Consider the following 27,387-nt stretch of genomic DNA (forward strand, 5'->3'; position numbering starts at 1 on the left):
TCTACTGTATGCGGGGTGTGGATTAGGGGATGAAAGAATGCCACTGACTGTGAAATTGCCTGATTTTTATCGGGGGATGTTGGGGAGCAGCTGTGCACAATCCTCTGCCCCTAATCCTGCGACCGAGGGGAGGTGTGTGTTTGTGCATTTTTCCTGTGTGTGTGTGTTGCACGCATGCAAAGGTGCATAATGGAGAAGTTTTGAATGGTTGTGTTTATGCATGCTCCTGCAGCAAGTTATCCCTGATAACTTATCCCACTGTTTGTACTCTTATGAGTGTTTTCGCAGCAGTGTGGAACCAGCGGGGTCGCTGGGACGCAGGATGGGGTTCAGCAGATGACTAGTTTAGAGCTGTGTCATAACAATATCAGTGATGCGGTGACTGTATAATCCTGTCTCTTCACTATCTGACCAAGCCTGCTGCTGGAATAGAGGGAGAGGGAAGAGGGAATCCAACCTGGAAGTTTGTCAAGACTTGTACTGAATTTCAGTTTAATGAATACATTTAAGGGAAACTTAAAGCTGCACCAATATTTTTTTGTATATTAATAATGGGTCCAATCATTATGTGTACTATAAGTGGGATCATTTAAAGTGACAAACCCCAAGACCATTATCACCCAATTGTGCAGTTAGATCCATGTTTTAGCGTCTTTAAGCTAACTGTTTTGGTTCGTCTAAGTTCTCATCAACCTTTACATGTAGCAGTTCGCTTTTCCAGCAAAAAAATCTGATAAGCTAACAATACCTAGCACCAAATGGCGGATGAACAAAGAAACTAGCCAGTAAAAATAGTGGAGTATTTAGTATGCTAATGTTGCGCTGTGATTTCTGATCATGTAGTGCCTACTGCTTCATCAAATCAACTTTATAATGGAAGGTTATATAATGATAATCATGATAAAAACAACTTTCACTTTCAAAGTTATAAAGGGTTGTACATGCATAACAGAGATTGGAAAAAGAGACAAAGTACCGTGGGGAATTTCAAGTGTGACAACAAAACTAAATCAAAAATCTAAAATGAAAATAAAACAAAGACAAAAGCAACAGACTTAAAATCAGCTTTTTACAAGTGTGTTTTGAGGTGTGATTTAAATAGATCACCAATTCAGCAGGCCTGATCTCCTAAGGCAGATCATTCCACAATCTGACAGCAAACGCAAAGTCACCTTTCGTTTTCTAGCAGTGACTTTGGCACAGATAGCAGAGTTTTCCCTGTGGATCCCAGGTAGTGTGTTTGGTCACAGAGGGAGAGAAGCTCAGAGATGTTAGGAGGTATCAAAGCAGACAGGGCTCACAGAGTGGTTAAAAGTAATTTAAGCTAAAATATTGTGTGTAATATGATCACATTTTTGGACCAAGCTTAAAGGGGCCCTATCTTTTAAATGGATATTCTCATATTGTGCATGTTTTTTTTTGCATGTTTATAGTTCACAGTATATAGTTTCACACATAGTGAAAAATGCATAAAAGTGTTTTTACAGAATGACATGTTTAAAAAGGTCGCCTCTGAAATGGGCCGTTCAGAACAGCTGCAGGTTTCTACATAGAACCTTGCTTTTACTGAAATCGACCAATCGTCATTCGCCATCAGTCACCTCAGGCTGCCTTCTTGCACTAGCTTGTAGTGAAGTCAAGATTTCATCTTACCATTCCAATACCTCCTGGCGATTCTGGCTCGTACATATAAGGCCGAATAACCGATCCTAGAGCAGCCATGTTTTCTAAACCTTTGGGGTGACGGCGCAATGCGGCCGCTCCCCCATGTGGCAGCCTACACGAGGGGGTGGGGCTGTGTGGTCACTCCAAATACTGTCAGCCAATCAAGGCTAAGGCTAAGGTAAGGAGAGGTTCCGAAACTTTGTTTTACATGGAGGCCAAATAGGAAATAATCAATAATAGTGCTTTAAAAAAGTTGGTGTTTTAGGTGTAGTGGATTTAGTTCACATATAGCTACGCTCAGTCGTGAACAAAGAAGAATGTATTTAAACCTTGCGCTTGAGATTGAGATTCAATACTTTATACCTTATTAAAGGTTTCTTTGCATTCAAGACATTTACACTTTATATTTCACTTATTTGAGTTGTTATTTTGAATTACTCTTATTTTGTAGTGTAATAAAAAAAAGCCTTTTACGTTAGCTTATACCATGACAAAAATATGAATATTAACAAGTATTAACTCTCTTAAAATGTCTAACACTATAAATATATACCGACATATATAAATGTATCCTATTAGGAATTTAAATCCTTTACATTTAAAAAAAAAAGTATTACAGTGGATATACACTAAATATTTAACCCCTTCTTTTTGATGCACTTCTCCCCACATTTATATGCATGTTCAGTGTGTGAAGCTGTCTCTGCTCGTCTCTCTGCGTCTGCACGGGGAATCATTCCTCGTGGCGGTGCTCGGATATTTGCATACACGATGAGTCGAGGCCTATCTCTGTGGCCACGCCTGATCACGGACTGAAATGTACCCAGCAGGTGACAGGCAAACATATGCCTCAAATGCCATGGGGTCCTGAAGCCGGATCATCTCCAAAGGCTAACTGGCAGGTCTAAGCAGGGACGGCATTAATACATATTATTCACAAAGAGCATGATTGAACAGAAAAATGTGCCCGGCGTGTACCCAGCTGCTTTGTTGGCACACAGCTCAGCCTCTGCCCGGGTTTCAAGACTGGGCTCGGATTTAGCCGTGCATTCACTGAATTCCCCATGCAGCTCTTATTCATTCATTGAGGCGCAGGCCGGGCTGTACCAACAAACTGATATCTGTGTCTGCGTGTGTGAGAGAGTGTGTGCGTTTGTGCCCCTTCCTGTATAGTTTGTACATCACAGCAAATTCAGATTTTTGACAAGTATATAAAGAAAATATTTATTATTCTGAAATTCAAACGATGACATTTAAAAAGGCCTCTTAAAGCTTTTTCTTTTAAATGACTGAAGCTGTTTTTCACACAAAGATGCCTGCACTGAACAGAGTGATTTCCCAGCTAAATTTAACCTTTGACCTTTAAAATATAACTCTAACAGTACCTCCCTGTGGACATTTTTATGCCGCCTTACATTTTCCTAATTTCCAGCTCATTTATAGATTTAGTTTGGCACGTCTCGTCTCCGCTGATCCAAACCAAGATCAAACACTCTCCTGTTTCCTGTTTGCATCCAGGCACAGCAGGAAGCGCTTCACTGATGTTCTCACCTGCTGCACGAGTATTTTACACTCCGTTTACATTCATAAACATGTATGGAGACATTTTTTTTTTCCATAGCATGCCTCCCAGACATCGGGAGGTCAGCAGGTGCTTCTGGGCCTGCCAGATGTCTTTAGTTGCTTGAAAGAGGGAGCGTGATGGAGATATTTAGAGATGAAGCGCCCTCTAGTGGCAAAGACATTAACGTTCTTTTGAAGGCCAAGATTTGATGGGAAATTTGCAGCCCCATTAAAAACTACACTTCCATTAAGATATGAGTTTACTTTTGTCACTATGTAAAAGATTAGTAAACAAATATATTATAAACATTATGTTGACATTTAATTCAATGCATAAGAAATTGTCATTGATTGACAAGTTTAATTTTCAAAATTACAGTGGAAAACATTCTTGAGAATTCATAAAATCAAAATAAATTGATACTAAAAATGTGAATTTGCACATAATGTACATTATATTTTACTTAATTAACTTCCATAATATCTTAAAGAGGCAATAAGGGCTGAACAAGCAGGAAACATATCAAACATCTGTTGTTTAAAGCTCTGAAATACATTACTTTGTTAAAAACGCAATTTTAAAGATGACCTTTTTGGCCTTTTATTCTTCTTTAGTGACAATGAGGACAGTGGATAGTTTTCGAAGCAGGGGAAGAGAGAATGGGGGATGACACACGGCAGAGGGAGTCGAGCCCTGGGTTGCCGCATCCAGGACTTTGGCCTCTGTACATGGGCCGCCGATATATCTGCTGAGCTGAACCGGTGCTCAATAATGCAATTTTAATGACATATAATGAATCTAATTCATGGAAGGATAGTGTCTTGGTTGAATGATGGAGCCTGTAAATATAGAAAATGTGACAGAATTAAGGATCTTGAACAAATGAAAACCAAAAATATAAATGGATTAATATTCAAAATAGTTTTTACCTTCACCGTTTGTCAGCTTTGGAAAAGAAATTTGACTGCAAAACAATTCAGAGAGAACATGTCACTGGTTTGTTAGGCCTTTATGTTTTTAATGGCTCCAATTCTATTTGAATTAGTGTTATACACTCATCAGCCATAACATTATGACCACCTGCCTAATATTGTGTAGGTTCCCCTTTTGCCGCTAAAACAGCCCTGACCCGTCGAGGCATGGACTCCACTAGACCTCTGAGGGTGTGCCGAGGTATCTGGCACCAAGACGTTAGCAGCAGATCTGCTAAGTCATGTAAGATCCGAGGTGGTGCCTCCATGGATCGGACTTGTTTGTCCAGCACATCCCACAGATGCTCGATTGGATTGAGATCTGGAGAATTTGGAGGCCGAGTCAACATCTTGAACTCGTGTTCCTCAAACCATTCCTGAACCATGTTTGCAGTGTGGCAGGGCGCATTATCCTGCTGAAAGAGGCCACTGCCATTAGGGAAAACTGTTTCCATGAAGGGGTGTACTTGGTACATGGTACATGTCAAAGTAACATCCACATGAATGGCAGGACCCAAAGCATCACACTGCCTCCAACGGCTTGCCTTCTTCCCATTGTGCATCCTGGTGCCATGTCTTCCCCAGGTAAGTGACACACACGCACCCGGCCATCCACATGATGTAAAAGAAAATGTGATTCATCAGCCCAGGCCACCTTCTTCCATGAACTTGTTCAGCAATTTAAGCTTCAGTAGCTCTTCTGTTGGATCGGACCACACAGGCCAGCCTGTCGCCAGTTCACTGGGTTTTCTTCCTTGGACCACTTTTGGTAGGCCCTGAACACCCCACAAGAGCTGCAGTTTTGGAGATGCTCTGACCCAGTCGTCTAGCCATCACAGTTTGGACCTTGTCGAAGCCGCTCACATCCTTATGCTTGCCCATTTTTCCTTCCAACAGCAACATTGGGGACACTTGCTTCCTAACATATACCACCCATTGACAGGAGCAATTGTAATGATAAATCAATGTTCATTCGACCTGTCATAATGTTATGGCTGATTGGTATATAAACTTCATATATGAAAAATGCTGCAAAGCGTTCTTACATGCTGTCCTTTTAACGGCTTGCTGTAAAAATCCGACTCCGCTGCTTGGCTTCCTCTTCGATTTCCATTCACTGCAACACCTGGAGGGAAATTACCCAACATGCAGTGCTGAATTGTTTAGTCAAAGAAAATAAAACGCTTCCATTCAGTGCAAATGAAACTCACTACATCAAAACATGACAGTGGGGATTTGATTAAGCGACATTCCCTGGGGATTCAATCCCACCACTAGAACTGGGAATACAGAGGCTTCCTTGTGCACACCGAGCTAACTTCTTAAAGACTTACTTGGCGTTTGATGGATGATGTTGATTTTATCTGTGGGGAGAGAAACCATTTACAGTATAGAGTTTAATGCAGGCATTTATAAGGCAGCTACTTGTTGTGTAACCTTTACTGCACTGCGTATTATTATTGAAGTTCCTGGAAGGCCGAGCTCTGTGCAGTCTCTCTGTGATGACAGCAATGTTTTACCCGCATAGCCAGGATGGAGAATATTTACCGTACACACTGTAATCCTCCCCTCTGCTGTTGGTGGTACTGGCTCTCAGCTGACCCGACTTCTCCTGTTGAGACAAAGATCAGTGCTTTAATAAGGAACAACAATAAAGAACAATATACTAAAAATATACATTTATTCACAAATTAGGAACAGATGAAATGGTTTTAGATCTGTAAAACATTTTTGGTACATTCATGGAGGTCTGCTAGAAAATGTAACCAATCATTTGATGAGTTGAGTTTAGTCCTTTGAAGAAGCCGTTCTTAAGGAGACATTCCACCTCGATGATTCTCATATTTGTGTTATCAAAATATCTTATTAGAAGATTAAAATGATCAATATTGGACAAAAAACACAACGATGAGGGAAAATTACAAATATATATAATTCAATTTTGCGTAGAATAATTTATGTTTTTTAAATAATACAACCACCCAGATGTGTCTCTGGACTCCTTGTAAGGCCTGAGTTCTACATAGAGAACCACTAAGTTAAACTGACAAACTGTACATACGTTGTTTAGTTGTGTAGTTAATTTCCACCTTGACTAACTATAACTAATATATTATTACATAGCTGTGATAAATACTTGATTCTGATTGGTTAATTACAGCATTCCGGGGTCTGCTATTCTCGATAACAGACCGTTGCTATGAAGAACAGACCGTTGCTATTGATGTGGCTTTAATCACACAATCGGGAGGATTATCTGTAATCATATCAATCCCCCGAAAGAAGTCCGGTCAATTTGACGTTGGTCTGTTTACGGAGGAAAAAAACAAAAAGACAAAAAGGAGAGAAAACAATTAAGTTTAAAAGATGCAGAAACTGTAGGCTATGACAAAGAGATCCACAAAGTGAAGACGGCACATGAAGTAGACATTAAACGAAACACAGTACAGGATACGGCAGAGTTTAAAGATGGTGAATGGAAAAGAAAATGTAAACAGACTCTGACAGCGACGCTTTGTTTCTGCTCACTTTACATTATTGCTTTCTTGACGCACCAGTAGCAATTTAATAATGTGATTTATAATAGTATATAAGTCACAAGGGGCGTTTTCCCCTGTAAAACAAACACTTTTATGAAGATTAAAAACATTCTGAGAAATAATATTTAACCTTTTTTTTTAGGATTCTAATTGCAAGACACTTTTACTTGTAATGTAGTATTTTCAGATTATTATTGTTGGAAATAAACACAAGAAAATGATCTCTTCCATTGTTGAACTCACATTCATTTTGTGGTTATTGTGACTGCTATATTGTAATCATTTATAATTTAGAAAAAAATTAAAATAACATTAGAATGCTTGTCACAATATAGGCCAGTCTCAACCTGTTTAATTTCCTGTGTACTAACTCCTCTCCATGTATATACCCCCTGCTCCTGCAATTACCCACCACCTGACCGCACCAACCACCTGCTCACCTGTTCCCACTGTCCTTATTTTCCCTTCAATATACACCACTCAGCAAATTAAAGGAACAGGTATTAGTCTGATGTCCCTCATCCAGGTACCGTGCCTGCTTATACCTTTGCCTTTCTTTCTGCCCCCTGCTTGGCTAAGTTTGCCTTTCTTTGTTTGCTTCTTATACACACACCTTTGCTTCACAACCTTTAAAACACGTCAGTCTGAAATGCTCTATTTATATTAGACTTGTCAGCTTGAATTCACAGGTGTTACTCGTAACATTAACAATGAGGCAGTTATAAATGGAATTCAGCCAACGTCGATTTTAGTGCTTACACCTGTGTTTTACAGACTGTGATGTTTCAAAACGTGCTCCATGAAAACGGTTTCTTAAGACAGCAGGAAGCTCGGGGCTTTAGTGTAAGTATATATTTATGTGAGACTATTGTTATGGAGACAGTATTTGCCATATGTCTTTTCTGGCAACTCCTGTAATTCCCTCTCTGTCCAGCAGGTGTCCTCAGCTACAACATCATTCCTCACTTGCCAAATTCAGCCTTGTTTTGATCTTGGATTTAAACAGTGGCTAATTATACCTTTCATATTCAGCTTTTTGCTACATTGTGTACCAGTCCTACCTGCTGGATGCCCTCCGTGCCCTTCTGACCCCGCTGCAGGTCGCTGGAGCGCTCCAGGTTCACGTCCACAGAGAGCGGCCCTGCCTTCACCCTCTGCTGGAGCTCAATGAGCTGCTGGAGCCCGTGTGTCTGGTTCGGCACGAAGGTGTCATAGGTGGAGGAGATGCTGCCCTCTCGCCCGCGTGCTACAGAGGACAAAACTTCATCATAACACATGCTCACCACATGTTATGACAACTTAAAAGACTGCATTTAAAAACCATACAATGACAAGAAGAAGAAAAAACTGGGTATGAAGTGATGCACTACTTTTACGCTTTTATTTTCTTAATCTTCTCAGCACCTAAATGTTTCAATGAGCTACCTTCTCTTTTTATTCCCTTTTTACAATTGTAATTAATCTAACAAAACACCTCAAATTATCTAATGAAGTCACCATTAATTGAAACCACCCAGTAGGTAATTTCAACAGGTTATCATGAGGGAGAAAAAAATCACTGGCACAATAAAAGTCCTGCTGCTACGCGTATAAAAAATTACAATCTGCAGATCTCACAGTGATAATAGTAGAAGGGGAAACAGTGAGTGCCAGCAGATATAAATGGAAACTCCCTGCTGCTCCTCACATTTTGTTATTTTTACTCTAAAACTGATGACTGCTAATTTCTTTTTGTGCATGAATGATGAGAAAGGAGTGATAATTTCAGCTTTTAGGTTAAGATAACAATATTAGCAGCTTCAGTCTGACTGGGTCTGCTTCTCTACTTTTCTTAAATAAAGGTATTTTATTGTATATAGAAATGCTAAAAAAATCTTTAGAAATTCCCCAAAATCGATGAAAAGTCACCTTGACTCGCACCTTGTTTAGTTGGAAGTGAATACAGATCAGCCTCGCCCTGGGGTGTCTTCTTCTTCTGGAACACTGTCAACACGGATATAAACACAATCAATAATACTTAAGCAATATCACCTGAGAGGGAGTGTTGTACTGAATACCATCATGGCAGATAATCACAGCCGTGCTGATATTCAGTACAATATCACAACCTCCAGTGAGATATTGCTTTTATACAACAGTTATACAAGCGGCAAATAGCAGTAAACAGGAGCAAGCAACAACAGATTCCTTTCGGCTTCACCAACTCAACTAGTTCCACTACTAAAAGGGCCAGTTTGCCGATTTTCAACCTCAGTCCTATCATGTTATTATGAGGAGCTAATGCCATTAATGCCAAAAAAATGCATGTTCGCTCTGTGCCTTTGGAGGACGCTATCCGCTTCTCCAATGGGCCCTGGAAAACCTCCGCCAGACTACAGCAAAAGGCGTCATCTGGCGGAGGCCAGGGAGCTCGCTAAACTACACTTCCTCAATCCAAGACGCTTGCCTCTGATGTCATGTCTCGTTCAAAATCGTCAGGTTTGAAATGTAGACGGCAGACCTGAAGATTTTTTAGACAATCCACCGGTATATTCTCATCGTATTTCAGATTCTGTACCGCTCTGAGTCTTTGCCTGCAGAGAAAACGGTAGTATTTCACTCCAGCGTCTCTCGCTGGGCCGATCCTTTCAGAGGGAGGGGTGCAATGCACACTGGGTGTTGTAGGAATGTAGTATGGGCGAAACAACGAGCTGTTTGTACAAGTTTCTCCACAGCTATGGCGCCAATTTCAAATAATATTGCTTCTATTGATTAAAGAGAACACCAGCTTTGACTGACAGTGGCTTTTTCCAGGGGCGAATTGCTCCTTTAACAGTATTCAGAACACCTGGCTGAGGCGGAGTGATACACAGAGTGAAAAGTCCCAGTGCTGTTGTTCTCATGGAATGTCTCTTGTCTAATCAGATTACTTGGTTGGACCTAACTGTTGTATAAAACATGATATACCATTACATTTATTTAGAAAGCTGTATCTCGTATGTCATTTTCTTACTGTGACTAAAACATTGTAAGACTTCTATAAACAAGACGAGATGCTTTAAAAAATAGTTTAGGCTCCTGCATTTTCACCGGTCACCCACAAGATAGCGCCACACCCTAAACTTACATGCAACCTCCTGACTAGAAATCTTCATGTGAAAACCCAGCAGGAAACATCCTAATAAATGCCTGAATATACTCATGTAATTTAATGTAAATATGTGTGAAATAACAGTTGATATTATAGCGTTTAAATCAGCTCCTTCATAGTCAGACACACACAGTCAGCTCTGGTTTGAATTAGACTGTCTGAATGATGCTTTTAATTTGGTAGTGAGCTGTCAGAATGAAAGGCTACACTGTTTAGCTGTCAGGGGCGGTGGATCTGCGGCTCTGTGACCAACGCTGGATTACAACTCAACATCCCCACCCTGCGAAATAATCCCGTCTCTGACTTCTTCCTCCATGACAGCATCTCTCTTTTCCACTTCATGTTCAAACACAGCCTCTCTTTTCGGCCCTTTTTCAGAATAAAACAGTGAGTGGAGTACTGCTGCAGATGTGTCACATGACTCTAGCTATTACTTTGGAGTGTGTACATTGCTTCTCCATGCCGGGTTATTCCACTCCCTGGGATTGGATTTCATTCACATTTCAGCGTTTCAGTCTCATCGAGCTGGAGACGTCGGCCGCTAACAAAAGACAACTCCTCATTATTTCCACTTTGTGCAGTGGTCTCCAATAACTAATCCTCCTGCAAGCCTCATCTCTGCTCTCACATCTCTCACTGCGGCAGTGGGAGCGAAAAAAAACAAAAAAAAATGTGATCCTTGTGTGGTTTTGAAGCTCCACTGTCTCAATAGATGGAAACCTCAAAATCCCTCGTCTTCTTTCTCTTGTGCGCTCTGGGGACAAGGACGATGGAAAACATGTGTAATGACTTATTCTGGCTGACTTGGCCTCGGTTTTGGCCGAGATTGGTTGCAGATGGCAGCCCGGTAGTTCCCTCTCTGGTTGGGATGCGGAGAGTTCAGTGGTGCACTCAATTTCTCTTTTGCTTTGCGAGTCCCATTGGACGGAGAGTTGGCTCAATAAAACGCTGCATTGTGGGTAGAGAGTGCCTGTTGCACGGTTATAACCATTATGTGTGTTTTTCAATGCACAAGTGTGCATTATCTGTGCTAATAGCTACATTGTGGACGCATGTTTGCATTAGCAATGAAAAAGAGAAGTCGCAGCCCTTTTAATGATTTATAAGCCTTAATAATACCAGTCACTTTTGGATGTTTCATCTTCATGAAATATTCACGCTGCTGAAATTGAACAGTTAGGGACTGTGGGCTCTCGATGCAGGCAAATGGCTCTTTTCTCTCTCTCCTCGCTTTTGTTTGTTTTGCAGCACGGAGCGGCCGTGTTCTTGTGGTTTATGGGATCAAAACAAAACTGCATCAGAAAAAAAAAAGCCTCTCCTGCTCTATTCAGCAGCACTCCACTCCACAATGGCAATGCACATTCCAGGCACTTCCTCCCTCCCACATGATCTCCCAAACTCCCCTTCACATACTGTGCATAACTCAGTGTTCTTTTTGCTCCAAATCAGCTCCAATCGTATCTGTGATTTGGGGGCGAAAGGAGTTACCTTTAGTGATGTAAGGGGTTCTGTCCTCCGTCACATGGGTGCTCTCAGGCCGAGGAGTGGGTGCTGGTGGGCGATTGGCTATAACCACAGCTTTTGTTGAGTTCAGCATGGTGTCATATTCATCACTGACCCCCAGTGGTGCATAGATCTCATCCTCCTCCTCTGCCATCTCTTCTCCTTGCTCTGTCTGCCCATCTGTCATGGAGGGAGTACCTAATGTACAAAGTGTTTACTGCACTATAAGTCATGATGAAGTTCTGCATGCTGTGTTGTGCTGCTGTCATTTCGCAGCTAATCGGAAGCAGCGCCACATGGTGCGCACATCAGCGAGGGGAAAATATTCAGCGGTCGGAAATGAACGGCAAACCCAAAGCATAATGATGCGGTGGAAAATAAAAACAATTCCATTACCGGCTTTCCCTTTTGTCCTCCTTCCACTTCCCATCAGTCCTTCACTCACCTGCGGTGCTCATCATCTCGTACACGCTGGCGTCGGCATTGTCCTCGGTTGGGTTGAACATATTCTGCAAGAAAAGAGCATGAAGAGGTGCGTTTAAAGCCTCGTTCAAATCACAAAGACACAGCTCGGTAGAGGCAATTTAGAATCCTGCGAATGAAATGTCTAATCTGCTATGCTGAAGCCAGACTTTCCTGTCGAAAAGTGTTTTTTCTCCCCTTTAAATCAGGCATTTTTGACTAATCTTGGTGCGATTTTCCCTCCTGAATCCCTCCTTGGCTGGCTAACAACATCCTGCTTGTCGGCTCATTTTCTCACCTGTTTCTTCCTTTTCAAGGCACAGTAACGACACATAAAAGCTAGGCTGATTACCCGCTAAGCACCCTCTAAGCTCTGTCGCACTATAGTCTGTAAACCGCCTCTACGTCGTGCTTTATTATTCAGCGTTTTCATGTAAGGTATCACAAACGTCCACATTATTAATTGAGCTTTCTCCCTGCATCTGAGGAAAAGCAATTTCAGAGCCATAACAGACATTAGAGAGGTGTGCTGTAACTGTGCCTGCTGGCTAACTGAGAGCAGTTTTCCCTCTGACAGCAGAGCTGCGGCGGAGTCGGCCCTATTTGCTAATAGCATGCTGAGGGACAGACAGGGGTATGATCAGGGTAATTATGAAATCAGACAATCTTCCCCTTTCAGTCCAAACATATCATTTAGCGAGCGATTCAAGACCCTCAGCGCGATATTTAGACGGCATCCGCTGTTAGATTGAGACAAGGATGTTAGTTTGGTCCCAGTTTTCAACTTCTGATCGATTCAGAAACTGAAGAGCTGCTTTTTCTTACATTCTAAAACATTTTAATCATTCAATAACACAAATCCCAGTCAGTCTTAGCAGAATATAAGAGATACATCTCTCTTTGATCAGGCTATCCTCCATATAACCCACCACGCTCTGTGTGCAGTTTCCAAGCAACACAGCCACTCATGACTCAATTAGAATATTACACTGTTCCTGGTACTGCAAATCACTTATTGGCTGCCATGAATCCATTACTAAACAGTGGAGCTTCATAACAGGCCCAACAGGTAGAAAGGACGGGTTAATTACCATCGCAGCTTGAACATTGAAATATAATAGCTGGATGCTGTGCTTAAGCCCGGTGTGGTATTTTCAGAGGTAATATCTGGACAGGGGAGGGTATTTATTTACAAACCGCAAATGCTAAATCATTTCTACAGATGTCTGAGTCTGCAGGAGCCTCGGGCATTCCAGACAAATTCACTTTCACTGCCGCAATCCGAGCAGTGGTGCTTCAGACTAAACGGCAGGCGTGATTTTGTTACAGGGAGAACAAATCTAGTGCAGGATAAGGAGCGTAAGTCTGTTTTCAAGCTGCTGAATTGGTCAACTCGCAGGCTGGCTCGCTTTCAGTGGCAGCGTGCAGGTTTCTTTTTGACACGGTGGTTTTAGGATGGCAGATTGCACAGTTTAACACTGAAGCCGTCATTTAAGTCAGCTTAGCAATCACACTTCTGTTAGACTATTTAACGTCTGTAAAGTGATATCTGTGCTAGGCTAAGAATCTACAGCCATGCTAGCAGCTCTGTGAGGCTGTCCTTAAATACAGGGGAGATCCCAGTATGCTCACAATAGCAATGCTAACATGCATATGTTGAGTCATAGCCTATGTTTAAGAAGTGGACGTAGCCTCTTGTTTTTAAAGTGAAACCAATGCAGAAGTGTCTTAAACTTGCATTCTTTCTAATGGCCTGCAGGGGGCGACTGGTTAATGGTCTCAACTGCTAGCTTCAAGTCTGCTTCAATGCACCATCATGTCTTTGACCAATTAAAGCGCTTGACCCTACATGCCAGCATTCACCCTTTCACACACACTCATTCATACACTAATGATGGTGCCATGCAAGACCCATTATCCTTTAATACATTCAGACAACTGGGGGTTTAGTATCTTGCCCAAGGATACACTGTACTTTGCAGGAGTCTGGGATCAAACTACCGACCTACTGATTGCTGAACAACCCACTCTACCCTGAGGCACAGCTGCCCTGGTGGCTCACTTCTGGCTCAAAAAAAATAATAAAAAAGATTGGCGACCACCAAAATTGCAGAGAGAGTTCACAAGCAAATAGCTGTGTCCCACTTCAGGGGCTGCAACCTTCGAAGGACGTATTTGAAGGCTGATTGCATCACAGCGGCGCATCGAAGGCTGTCCCATTTCTTAGGCTCCTTCAGATGCGGCCGCCAAACGTGTCCTCCCTTTCCCTGGGCCACGAAGGATCCATCGGGTGTATCCCTCACAGCCCAACGTATCCTGAGATTCATTGTGCGCCAATTCAAACCAAACGGTGGACTCTTAAACGGCACATACAAATGCTAAAGGTTACGTGACGTTAGTTATGATAGCTAGTTAGCCTACTAGCTACCTGTTGCTACGTGACGGGAGCTGCGTTTGGTGATGCAAGATAAAGGGTGGGAACAGCTGGTGACACAAACAGGAAATCCTCTGTAGCCCAGACCGTCTCATTTCAGTTCGGCCTTCGCGGTCGACACAGGCTACGAATGACTCATCCTCCTTAGGCCGAGTGCAAAGTGCAGCCTCAGCAGGCTTCAGAGAGCAGGCCAATCAGAAGAGAGTGGGCTTGTAAGGGTGGGGTTTCTTAAAGGGACAGAAGAGTTTTTTTTAACTGTAAATTATGCTAAGCTACTCCACAGGTATCACAGAGTGAAATAAGAAGCTTGAAATTAGCTTAATACACCCCTTTTTAAAATAGCTGAAATGCTGACTAATAGGTTAAGCATGTTAGCATGCTAACAATTGAAAATTTGCACAGAACCCAAATGCCAATGCCATGGCACAAGAGAAAAAGTCACCAAAGTCAGAAGAATTCATCATCTAGGAACCATGAGTGTCCCAGCTGGTGAGGGGAACGCTAGCGTCAGTAGGCTTCATCCGCTTTGGACCTTGAATATGTGAAAAATCTCTATGGCAATCCATCCAATGGTTGTTAAAATATCTCAGTCTGCATTATGGGGAAAGTGGTGAACCAACATTGCAATCCCTGAGGCGAGTCAGCTAAAACAAACTCACAGGTTTTGGTTAAATTTAGAGTTACAGAGATCCTGCTGTATTCAACACAGCCTGAGAGATAGAAACTGTTTCTTTGTCAGGATGATCACGACCGTGTCATTCAAATGATACACAAATCAGTGGAGGTTGCTGATTGTGCAGTTACAGTCCATGCAAACATAAAATGCAAAATAAGGACAGTGGAATACATGGACTGGAGTGTAGGATGCCACTAATTTGCTTCCCCTGCATTTGGATAGGCGAATACTATACACAAACGCAGCATGAATGCGGCACACAAATAGCTCTTTGTAGTCTTCAGAGGACTGCACACTTTCAAGCTACTTTGTATTTGTTGTAGCACAGAGTCCATCAAATGCTAAGCGACACTCAGCCAAATCTGTGACCCAGTATTAAAATATTAAAGAAGGATAATGTTTGTGTTTGTAATTACTCCGAGCAGGCCCAGTATTGCAGCGTGAGGACGTAAACATCGTAGATAACAGCGGAGCATTTTCTATATTTGTATTCTAGTTATGCTCTCCCTGAATAATTCAACTTCCCCCTCCGGAGCAGTTCACAGCTAATTAACAAAGAAGTGCGGTGCCAGGGCAGACTAGTGGATCTGACGCAGGCCCTGTGAGTGATTCTGCCTGTGCATGAAGCAAGGGACCGATCCATCCAGGATTTATTGACAGAGTGCTGCTACCCTGACGCCCAAATCACTGATGCATCATGGGTTGATTAATTGGAGGAGGGGGGAAACGCTGTAAATGAGTTAATGAAAATGCCTTTCCAAAAAAAAAAAGCAAGATCAAAACCCCTTCCCACAATGCTGACTCTTCGACTTCCTCTAAGCACCACACAGGAACAGTATGTCTATAGTTTGAGCTGTCAGGATGGATTTTAATTACCCTTCAAGAAAAACCGCAAAGAAATGTCAACGTCGACTCTGTCTGTTATGTTACAACTATAGGCTTGTAGAAGTCCCTGTGGGGAGACCTCTGTTTGACTCCGCTGCTCCTCAGTCGGCGCGGAGTCTCGCAGCGAGCACTCACCGGAGCGATCTGATCAAACCTTGCTCCATCTGCGGTTGCTCTCAATTAGCAGTGTTGCTAAGGGGGATAAATACATTTGCAACAGCTGTTGGAGTGTTTAAATTTCCCCAGAGGAGGGAATTCTCTATATGTCGATCCCGGCAGTCGGAGGAGGTAAAAAGTTGTCAGTATTATACGGGAAGATGGGAGATAAGAGCAGTGATTTGCACATGAATGACTGAGCAGTATAAAGGGTAAGACTAAAGGAATTCAACAGATGACTTTAAAGGATCAGTTCACCCAAATGACAAAAAATAACATTACCACTGCATTCATACAGATAATTGTCTTATAATTGTATTGATAATTGTCTTATATGTATAATAAAATAATACCTAAGCATTTTTTTAAACCAGAACCTTTAGTTACAGTATAACGTGCAGACCATTGCTTGGTTATTTGCTGTGTAAAATAAGATACCACTTTCAGGACTTTATGGTTCATATAAAGCTAGCACCTGTAGCCTGTTAGCTTAGCATATCAAAAAGACAAGAAACGAGCGGAAACAGCTAGCCTGGCTCACTCCAAAGATAATGAAATCGGCCCAGCACCACTGCTAAAGCTAACTGATTAGCATGTTTTTTCTTCAGAGTTGCTGCTAGGTGGATTCTGTTACCTTGGACTAAACTTAACTCGCATAGCTAAATTAACTATTGATTAGTCAGGAAGTAGTCCAAACATCATGATGTATTTTATCATTTCAGTAAATGCAGTTTCCTTGTGATACATAAAAGAAGCTTCTAGATAGCATTAGCAACAGTAGCCAAAAAGCCTAAAAGGCAGAGCAGACTGTCAGACCCTCTAGGATTTTGCGGGCATCTTCTGTGATTGTTATGGCCTAAAATGCCTGATTTTGTGGCATCCATCCACCCTAGGGTGGACCTCTGCCCCGTGGTCTCCTCCCAGTTGGATTTGCCCGGAAAACCTCCAAAGGGAGGCGCCCAGGAGCCATTCTCATCAGATGCCGGAACCACCTCAACTGGCTAATTTTGATGAGAAGGAGTAGCGGCTCTACTCCGAGCTTCCCCCGGATGTCCGAGCTTCTTACCCTATCCCTAAGGCTGAGCCCTGACACCCTCCAGAGGAAACTCATTTTTAACCACTTGTATCCACGATCTCATTCTTTCGGTCACTACCCAAAGCTCATGACCATAGGTGAGGGTTGGAACGTAGATCGACTGGTAAATCGAAAGCTTTGCCTTTCAGGCTCAGCTCCTTCTTCACCACGACGGTCCGGTACAACGCCCACATTACTGCTGATGCTGCACCTATCCATCTGTCAATCTCACGATCCATTTTATCCTCACTTGTGAACAAGACCCCGAGATACTTACTCGATTGTGCAGCAACTGCTTTTTTTTCTGTTTGACACATTACACTTCCACTGTGAGCAAACAAGTGATACTCCAATAAAGCCACCTATTGGCTGAGCGAGCTGTTGGTCTTCTGACATCACTTCCGGTCCATTCCTGCGTCAAGACGCCAAGTAACATGTAACAACTGAATGAAACTAAAGTCATTAGCCATAAAATACTCATTTTGCACTGCACATGCACATTCAATGCTATCAATATGATGGAGAATCCACTTCTAAGTGGAAGGCTTAGTTTTCAGCACGAGAACATGGATAAATCACAAGAAGACACTGAGTCTTGGAGGAAATAGAATGATTTGTCAAATTTGCAGAAAAGTTGTGGAAATTGGAAGGTCGAGAAAAAGTTGGTGCAACTGGTTGAATTTGCCTGAATTCCCTGGAATGCAACATCACAACTTCCTAGACTTCCCTACTAGGACTATTGACTTAATCAAGGAGGTGAACACTGGTGAACACTCTCTTATTTAGTAACTCTTATTTTTCGCATAGTCCAAATACATATATATATTTATAAAGGATCTGAAGAAGTCTAAGGATCACGCTTAAGCTAAGATGGGTGGGGTTTTTTGGATCAAAGGGCTTCAGTAGATACAAGATACATCAGAAATAATGCGGTGTTTTCAGCCTGACATCTTGGCTGTATCACAGGGCGCACCATGTCTTTTCCATAATGATAATGTCCTCACGGCTAATGAAATTAACATCGGGGAAAAAAGACATTATGATGCCAGTGTCCTCCACGTTTATCGAACAAATGGATGCTCACGCATGCAAGGGATCTATTAAGTTTGGATTGCAGTAAACGTGTTGCTCTTGTGTTGTTGCATCTACACAGTAAAACGGAAGGGTGGAGAGCGAAGAGGCTCTTCATATTATCATGAGAAAACGGCAGCCATTATGCAAGAAAATCTCAACATTAGTGGCTGCGTTAATTGTCTGAATGTATGCAGACGACCCTGCGCTGTGAGCCATTGAGCATGCATGAACAAACACAGTCTTTCTAATCTCTGCGGGGGTGTTCCATTAGAAACCTCGCAGGCCAAACATATTCAGGATGAGAGGAGAGAGGGGGTTACCATCAGTCCACTCTCTGCGACATGAGCTGGATGAAAAGACACTAGTTAGCGAGGTAGCGAGGTCGCCCCTAACACACAGGTCACTCTCTACCTTTTCTATCCTCTCCATTCTGTTCATTATTGATAAAGCATCACTCAGAGTCGTAACACTGTATTGGTGTGTGTTATAGCATTCTTGAGTGCTGCATGGCTTCTTCTGGCTGTAAGATCTCACAAGTTAAGGTGCGTTGCATTGTTTTCCTCAGCTGTCGACAGGTAACTGAAATCACTGAAGACATAACATCCACCCGGACAAGTAATGTCGTTGGGTTGTTTTCTAATTAGCTCACAAATCCCTTCACATGAGCAGCTGTCATTTGATATTGGCATTTTGAGAAATGTCTTCATTGTATGGGTCAATAAAGCTGCAAGAATATTTTCTACTAAGGATGAATTCCAACTGGAGCGAGGGATCGACAGCCAATAAAGAAAGAAAACACTGTAGATCGGGTGAAGTTAGGAAGTAGTTACCAGTGTTTCCTTCAATAGGACGTGCAGCTCTGTGTGGCCGTGACTCTTGGCGATCTCAACGGGAGTCTGTCCGTGGCGATTAGCTGTGTGCAGGGCCCGCTCAGCACCGGGACACTGCAGGAGCAGGCTGGAGACGCTCTTGAGTCCATACTGGGCGGCAAAGTGGAGGAGTGACGGTACATCTGCCTGGCGGAGCTCTGATGGGGGAGAAAAGGAACTCCTCAAAATTGACAGCTAACATCCATTTAGGCCTGAAAATGAACAGCCCAACACTCGACGGAGATTACACCACTTATATCACTTCCTTCACAGGTGATAACTTGAAGTTGAACCCGATGCGATCTAACACAATCAGGAGAGTCGAAAGAAAGGCTCCTCGGAGGCACTTATTGACTTGTTTATCATGGAGACATTTCCCCGTGCCCTTTTTAGCAGAGTTTAGGATCAATCTCAGGAGCTGATGAAGCCATCAATCTGCCACATAATGAGCCAAGCAATAATGGAATGCTTTCCTTTTCATGGTGGATAATGTCCTTCATGTAACAGGAGCGCCTTCCAACTGTGAGAAGTCTGTTCAGTCCACATTGTTGCATAAACACATGCTCAGAGGGAAAGGATGGAAGTAAATGGACATTATGTTGTGGTAATGAATTCACAGGAATGCCGTTTGGGAGTATTTTTCAATTTGATGTAACTTATGATGAGATCCACAATAACTCTATGAAGAGCATTGGTTTTCCACACATTCAGAGGCAAGAGTAAGGAATCTTTTTTACCTCGTTCAGGTGTCTTTTCGCAATGCAGTCCCTGGAATCCCCCGGTGGGCATTCCCTCCAACAGCATGGAGGACAACTTCTGATCCAGCCCCTCCACAGAGGACTCCCCAAAAGCCTGAAATCCAAAGGCAGACCAAAGTTAGAAAAAATCTGAGGTACGGCTGCAAAATGAAAACTAAAGCCCAAAAAAGTGGTCTGATTTTATTTTGAAATACAGCCTATACATGCACAATAAAGACACCAAGTAGATAACAACTACACATACGAGTCTAGCTGTGCTAGCTTAGACTTTTACTTTGAAACTCTCTTGGCAAATTCTTCTTTTGGCTTTGCACAAGTTTGCCTCCTCAGCAAAAGAGGCCTAATCAAATCAAGTGTTCATGACTGAGAGAAGGACTGAAACTTGCCGTCGCTTCATTTTGAGAGCAGGGACTGTAAACACTGGTGCACATAAACATCAGCAGATATATGCTGACGCCATTTATCTTCTCATTCTCTACCTCTTTAAAATGGCTCGATGGAGGATTGATTGTAAGCAGTGTTTTTGGGCTGTGATTGACTAATTTCTATAACAGAGTTACATAAGGATGAGTCAGTAAGTAGAATACCACATTCAAATGACTCCAGAAGAGAAGTTTGAAGTTTTAAGTCTGAGATTTGCCAACTCAAAGACAATATTGTTACATTTACTTTCTTGTGTGAAAGTGTCTTCATCCAATCATTAAAGTTTAATGTACATTGTTATATCAATGTTGCTTTGTTTCCAGCTGGTTGGCAACTGCCAGCGCAACTCTCCAGATTATGATGTAATGCAAACAAGTAATAAAAGCCTTTCTAACGCTTCTATCAAAGCAGTCTGAAGGAATATTTAACTTTCATCAATTTAAAGTGCCAAATCTCGGTTTCATTCTCTTTGGGACATCCACGGTTGGCTCCGGTTGTAACTTGATTTTCCTCGCTGATGGTCGCTTTTCTTTTTAGACTGTTTGCCTTCATCTGAGCGTCGAATTTGTTTCTTTTTCTTTGGATTTTTCACTTATTTTTGAAGTTGTATCTGTAGTCATCAATCTTTTCTTTGCTTGTTCAGCCATAGTAGATTACTGTTTACCCGCAACACTTGCAGAGACCGGAAAAGCAGCCGCTTAGCTCCTACCCTCTCAGGCAGACCAACCACTGCTGGCTGAGGGTAAACGCGTCACTAACTGGGTGCCGCTTGGGATTTTTTCCACGAAAAACTGAAAAATCACTTTAAGTACTGATAAGAAAAAAAATGTCAAAATCAAAGCAGCAAAGCATGAGATGTCCTGACCTTTTACCCCAGCGTTGTTAAACACTCCATCCAACATTTGCAGTAATGAAGCTCTCTAGCATTTAGCACTTTATATGCTTCACTTTCCCGTCTGGTAAATACTCGGTGACTGTGACTCAGGTGTCGCATTTGGTTGGGTCATTGCTATAGCTGTGTTAGTGTGTGAAAAAGGTGATTGACAGCAAAATTGTTAAAGCGTTTTGTATTAAATGCAGCCATTTACAATTTAAATGTGTAGTTTGTTGACCCAAGCCATTGCAGCTTGACTTCCTCAAGGTTAATTTCTCAGTACTGACAAAACTCCTCATGGCAGCTAAAGTAACCTAAAACAGGCTATGATAATACAAAAGGGGTTAAAAGGGGGGGAAGTTACGCTAATTTCAAGCTTCATATTTCACTCAGTGATACCTGTGGAGTAGCTTAGCATAATTTACAGTTATAAAAACTCCTAATTTTTCTCACACTGGTGCTCTGTGCAGGCCCTCATACAGCCTCTGCCTGAAACGACTCAGTCAGCTGTCCCTGAAACCCTGCCCCTACAAGCCCACTTTCTTCTGATTGGCCAGCTCTCCGAAGCCTGCTGAGACTGCACTTTGTAACGTCACAAAGTGTAGCGTGTAGAAAAAACTGTGTGAAACTTGGCATTCACAGCAGCCTGCAGACTGAGCTGAGAAGCCAGGGGATTACGCCAACATACTTTTACCTACAGATTTGAAACTTCACCCACATTTAGTGTGGACATTGGACCAACACTGTAACAATATATGTCTTAAAATGTGAAACAGCATAATACCCCCTCCTTAAGGTGAAAGAGCCCTTTTTTGGCTTTACCTGACACATAAACTCTACCGGGTCTGCTGCCCTCGACAGAAGGCAGTTTATTTCCTCCATGTTGGTGTAGTACTGCAACTGTGCCTTGCTCAGTTGCACTCCATTACTATACACTGTCACTCCAACATTACCGGCTGGAAAATCTGCAATAGTAGTAGAAACTGAATATTTTAGTAGCATGTTATATAGTTTTCTGTTAATCATAAGTTTTCTTAATATTTCATTCACCTGGTGCATTGACGCACAGGATCTGCTCGCTCCAGCGGACAGGCTTCACTGTCAGTGTCTGCTTCTCACCAGTGAACTCAACCTCAGTGTCGCTGCCAGCCGCCTTATTTTTCAAAAGAATGAACACTTCCATGGAGCTCTGCCAAGAATTCAGTACAGTGAACTGCAGTGTAATCAATGTTGTGGATGCTTTATGAAAAAAAGAAATGGCTTACTACTGACTAGATGAGTGTCTCACCCCGCATGAAACTCTGGAAGGAACTACCACAATGCTGGATCTGACACTGAGGGCTCCAGTCGACTGTTCATCTGATCTGGATGATTTACGCATCAAAGGGTTGGCATTTGCTGCTGAGGCTGACGCACCTATAAAAGATGGGACATTGAATGTCATTTCGATTGATGCACCATTTTAAGTCTACAAAATAAGTTTCCAATACTAAAAGCTTTAGCCATGCTAGCAGCTTGGCTGAAGGGAATGTTGGCCAGTTGGTCTGTCACACATATAGTATCATTTATGATGCGCAGAGGACGAACTCTAGTGACTTTTGAGTTCCTTTGACTTCCCTTTTGTTTTGATAGGAAGGTCACAAGATTTGATGCGAAATCATCATTACATTTAGTACACACATTCAAGTCCCTATGAGGATGAAGTGGAATTGCCTAGTAATTCTTTATATTGTTATCTAGCACCATTATCCGGTCAGTGTTTTATGACCTACATGCAACTAATAACTTTACTCTTCGGCCTCAGCTCAGTGTTAGCAAATACAAGCATGCTAAAAAAGATTAAAATATAAAAAATGTATAAAACACTGTAATTGCTAGCAAGGTAACAATGTTAGCATGCACGCTTAGCACGCCATTAAGTTAAAAATGTACCTCAACCGCAATCATTACAAACTCTGGTAGCCTATATGCTGTTATTACTGACATATTTGTTGTTTGAAAACAAAAATATAAAAGGTCCTGTAAATTTTATTTTTTACATGTGGTGGCTACCTAAATAACATCCATAGCAAAGTAACATTTTGAAACATTCTCCTTGCTGGTATGTTAACCTGTCAGCCATTGTAAGTATGTTAGCAGCTTTAGCTTAACACACAGCTGTACCTCATAGCCCCAAAGAGCCACTAGCATTACACTCTGGTAGCCTATGCAGTTATTACTGACCTATTTGTAGTTCAAATAGAAAATCAAAATATAAAAGGTATTTATTTACATTAGTAGTGGCTCCCTATTAGCAGGCTACTACTATTAAGTGTCAATTAGCTAATTTTAGCATGCTAACAAAATCAAATAAGATAATCTCAAACATTGCAACTGCCAAGCACATCAACATAGTAAAACTGTACTTGCTGGTATGTTAACATGCCAAAGTTAGTTTGTTAACACACCTAGCTTAAAACACAGCTCTACATTAGTAGCACAATGACACTAGCATTAAAAACTCTAGGTTAACTGAGGTAAGCAATTTTTTGTTCTTTACATAGAAATATAAAGTTTTAAGCTTAGTGGTGGCTCGCTATGATCAGAGACTTTGTATTTAGTGCCAATTAGCAAATGTTAGCAAGCTAAATATCTTGAGTACGATAGCTAAAATGTAAGGCAATAAAACTGCCTAGCACATCAACATTGTGAAATTGCGTACTTGCTGGTATGCTAACATGTAACCAAGTATATTAGCAAACCTTTAGTTTATTACTCAACTTTACCTCAGTAGCCTCACAGAGCTACTAGCATTAAAGACTATATACTGTAGTTACAGGCATTTTGAGCAATATAATTTTTATTAAAGTTCTTGTAATTTTCATTTGCATTAGTGGTGGCTCCCTGTTATCAGAGGCTTTGTATTTAATGCCAATTAGCAAATGTTAGTATGCTAAGAAATGTTGGTAAGATAGCTAATCCTGCCTAGCATGGTAACATTGTAAAACTTTGTACTTGCTGGTATGCTAACATGTCACTGTGAGAATATTAGCACAGCTTTAGCTTATCACTCACAGCAGCTCAGCAGGCTCACAGAGCTGCTATCATTAAACAATATTGTAGCATATATACTGTAGTTACTGGCATTTTGAATATTTCAAATATCAAATTTTTTTTTTATTGAAGTTCTTGTAATTTTCATTTGCGTTAGTGTTGGCTCCCTGTTATCAGCGTAACCAGTCATGAAGAGCACTTTTCTTCCCCTGTGAACACTAAAACTCATCAGACGCCCACATGTCTGTTGCGTGAGCTAACAAACAAACAGCATCATCCTGTATGAATAGGGAAGGGTACTTCTGGGTTAAAATATAACTGTTTGTAGGAACCTGGTCTGAACCACTTCACTGTATCAGTGCAATGAAGTGGTGCAGAGTGCACTTGAATTTGCATGGCTCACGGTGAGTAGTCAGTGGTGGCCAAAGAGGAAAGACTGGCTATTTGCATCAGATGTTGTTCCTGCATACACACCTGTTTAAATACAAGCCCCCCTCCCCCGCTCTATGATCTTATACACATAGTGCAATTAGGAAAAACAGGGATGGAGGCAAAGCGTAATTAGCGGGGCGGATGAGGACATGCTACAAATACACACAGTTTTTCAGCTGCTAAAAAATATTGGATGTCAATCTTCAGTGCTCCCTGGGAAAAAAAAGTCAGCAAACAGGTTTCCAAGCTGCTGCTCGGGCATTCTCGCAAATAATGAGCATTCTTTTCTTGCACTTATGGCAGAAGAACAGCAAGGCCATGTGACATTTTTCTCCTGAAGGGACGCCATGTTGAAGAGGATGAGTGTGTTCTGGGTGTACAAGACTGGCATGCAAATTGGGACAAAATTTCTATCTATGTCTATTTCTGTCTATTTCCTGTAGTGCAATCGGACATTTGTTAGTGGGGCTGCAGTCTGATGTATTATATTAAGTCTGTTGAAAAAAATATCTGCCATTAAGTGCCATATAACTCCTGTGTGACGCATTTAATAAAAGTTATTTGACTAGAATAAAATATTCAGTAGGTCTTAGGTACTAAATGAAAGCACAAATGATCATATGTTTGACTTGTGGGGGAACTTAGCGGGATTTCATACCCAGGATCTTTGAGGGCATCCGAGGAGCTCCCCAGTGACGCATAATTTAATTCACCATTAATTTGTTCGGCAGAAGGCGGCAGAAAGGGAATAATGCGCAAAAGCAGTGATATTTCTGTAAAGCAGCTATTGCAAGACAGAACTTAATCAACAGGTGGTGGGTGATATTTGCCATACCTTTTCTCACAATGTCCGTCACAGTGGACAGGTACTTATGAGCGTCTTGTTCACTTGAGATCTGCAGGCACTCGTCGCCGTTCAGGGGCACCAGCTCCAGCAGCGGGGTCAGACTCTCCACCCCGCATAGCAGCACGACCACATTAGCCGCAGGACTCAACACGCGGGCCAGGAAGAAGCGGCGCATCTGACAGAGACTCTCCAGCATGCCTTTGGAAAGGATCAGGAGCTTGCAGGTGTACTGGGCCAGTCGGAGGAAGTCGTCTGGCTGGCTGGACGCTGTAGCGACGTCGTAGCAGCAGATCCCGGCCTCTGAGATCGAGCCAGTAAAGACTGAGTGAAGGTAGGTGGCCCATTGCTCTGCCTCTGCCTCATAGATTATTAGCAGCTCCTCAGCTACAGGAAAATTACATTTTTTGTTGAATAAAATGTGCAAATATTCCTGGTAAATTTCCAAAAACATCCTATTCTTCATCCTAGTAATCATTCATCATTCTTCATCCTAGTCTTAAGCACACATTTCAGCTTCAAACGATATATTTAAAGCAAAAGGGCCCAGATTTTTATGCAGCTAACCCACATAATTGAAAATACCAGTGCTGTCTCTCTTAGTGTATCATATTTAAATATAACATACTGTTTGTAGAGCACTGACAGGTATAAAAGCATGAATAAAACTCTCTGACATTCTTCTATATTGCGCCAATATTGACCAAAATGATGCTGTATTGAGTATTGAACGCACCCATAAACTGCAAGAATTCTATATTAAAGCAATTAATCATTTTCATTACCCCAGTAGAAATCTATGCAGTAATGAACTTATAAATAATTAATGCAAAGGGACAGCTTACCTGTCTGGCTCATGACTGCAGTGCTGTTTGTGTGCAGGTCCTGCTCCACACTGACATGGAATAACAGAGCTGCTATTGTCAGGAGGAGCTCAGATAAGAGGGAGTTTCCTGCTGCACTTCAATGGAAAAAGAAATGATACAACTTTTCCCCCCCACTGATGGTAAAGCCAGTCCTCTGCTGCGGTGACAAGAAACAAGCTTGGATGTGAGTTTTTATTTGGCGTAAGCAAAGTCCTTCAGTACTAGTTGGATGGCAACAACTGAAAGGCAGTGCATTGTAATTGTACTTCTTGCAGTTTTAAAGTGTTGTGGGGAGAAATATCAAATCTGATTATGTGATTTTGACATCAAAAATGCATCGTCCAAGTTTAGTTTCGCTGCCAATGTCTTCCTGGTTCTGGCTCTAGCAAACCTGGTGCACAAAACGGATGATTATAAAAGTCTAGTTTAATTTCACCACCCTAATAATTATATAATGTTTAGTCACTGTAGAGGGCAGCACAGTAAGGTGAAAAGGGTCACGTTGTGTATGATTAGGATGTTTTTTGGTTTATCTGTATGGAAAAATTTGTGTGATTGCTTATTTTGTAATTATCTATTGCCAAATGAGGTAACATACTGGTGATTGAGCCTGTGGCCCACTCATGAAGGCATTTGCAGTAAATAGTATTATTATTATGGACTGGGTGTCTGATGCGAGTTTTGCGGAAAAAACCACAAGCGGCGCAGTTAGTGACGTGTTTTCCATCACTTAGAAGTGGTTGGTCTGCCAGAGAGGGTACGCGGAGCTAAGCGGCTGCTTTTCCGGTCTCTGCAAGTGTTGCGAGTGAACAGTAATCTACTATGGCTGAACAAACAAAGAAAAGATGGATGACTACAGATACAACTTCAAAAATAAGTGAAAATCCAAAGAAAAAGAAACAAATTTGACGCTCAGATGAAGGCAAACAGTCTAAAAGGAAAGCGACCGTCAGCAATTGCCGTTTATCGCCATAGGGTGCCGCCAAAGAGAATAAAACTGAGAACTTCGAGATTAGCACTTTAAATATACCACATATTTAAAAATGGAAAAACAAATGCCTAAACCACAGTGGAAGTAGACAGAACTGATAATGAACAAATACAATAACAAGTAAGAAAAACGTTTTTTTTAATGATGGCACAAGGAAAAATA

The 27,387-nt window shown here is 41.8% G+C and overlaps 1 protein-coding gene across 1 annotated transcript; it reads right to left on the bottom strand.

The window, feature by feature from the left end:
* Positions 1-3,616: 3,616 nt before the first annotated feature.
* On the bottom strand, positions 3,617-26,256 carry LOC138601037 (B-cell scaffold protein with ankyrin repeats-like). Its single transcript, XM_069672608.1, has 16 exons — positions 26,214-26,256; positions 25,360-25,755; positions 22,348-22,475; positions 22,110-22,248; positions 21,882-22,024; positions 19,742-19,856; positions 18,966-19,162; positions 11,819-11,882; positions 11,359-11,571; positions 8,661-8,723; positions 7,802-7,986; positions 5,749-5,812; positions 5,535-5,564; positions 5,247-5,326; positions 4,159-4,193; positions 3,617-4,068 (listed from the first exon to the last, which is right to left on the bottom strand). The coding sequence occupies exons 1-15, from the start codon at positions 26,224-26,226 to the stop codon at positions 4,161-4,163; spliced, it is 1,863 nt and encodes a 620-aa protein (XP_069528709.1). The 5' UTR covers positions 26,227-26,256; the 3' UTR covers positions 3,617-4,068; positions 4,159-4,160.
* Positions 26,257-27,387: the final 1,131 nt, after the last annotated feature.

Source organism: Semicossyphus pulcher, unplaced genomic scaffold (genome assembly GCF_022749685.1).
Source record: "Semicossyphus pulcher isolate SPU_LCO1_2020_fin unplaced genomic scaffold, fSemPul1.0.p SCAF_21, whole genome shotgun sequence".
Lineage (NCBI taxonomy): Eukaryota > Metazoa > Chordata > Actinopteri > Labriformes > Labridae > Semicossyphus > Semicossyphus pulcher.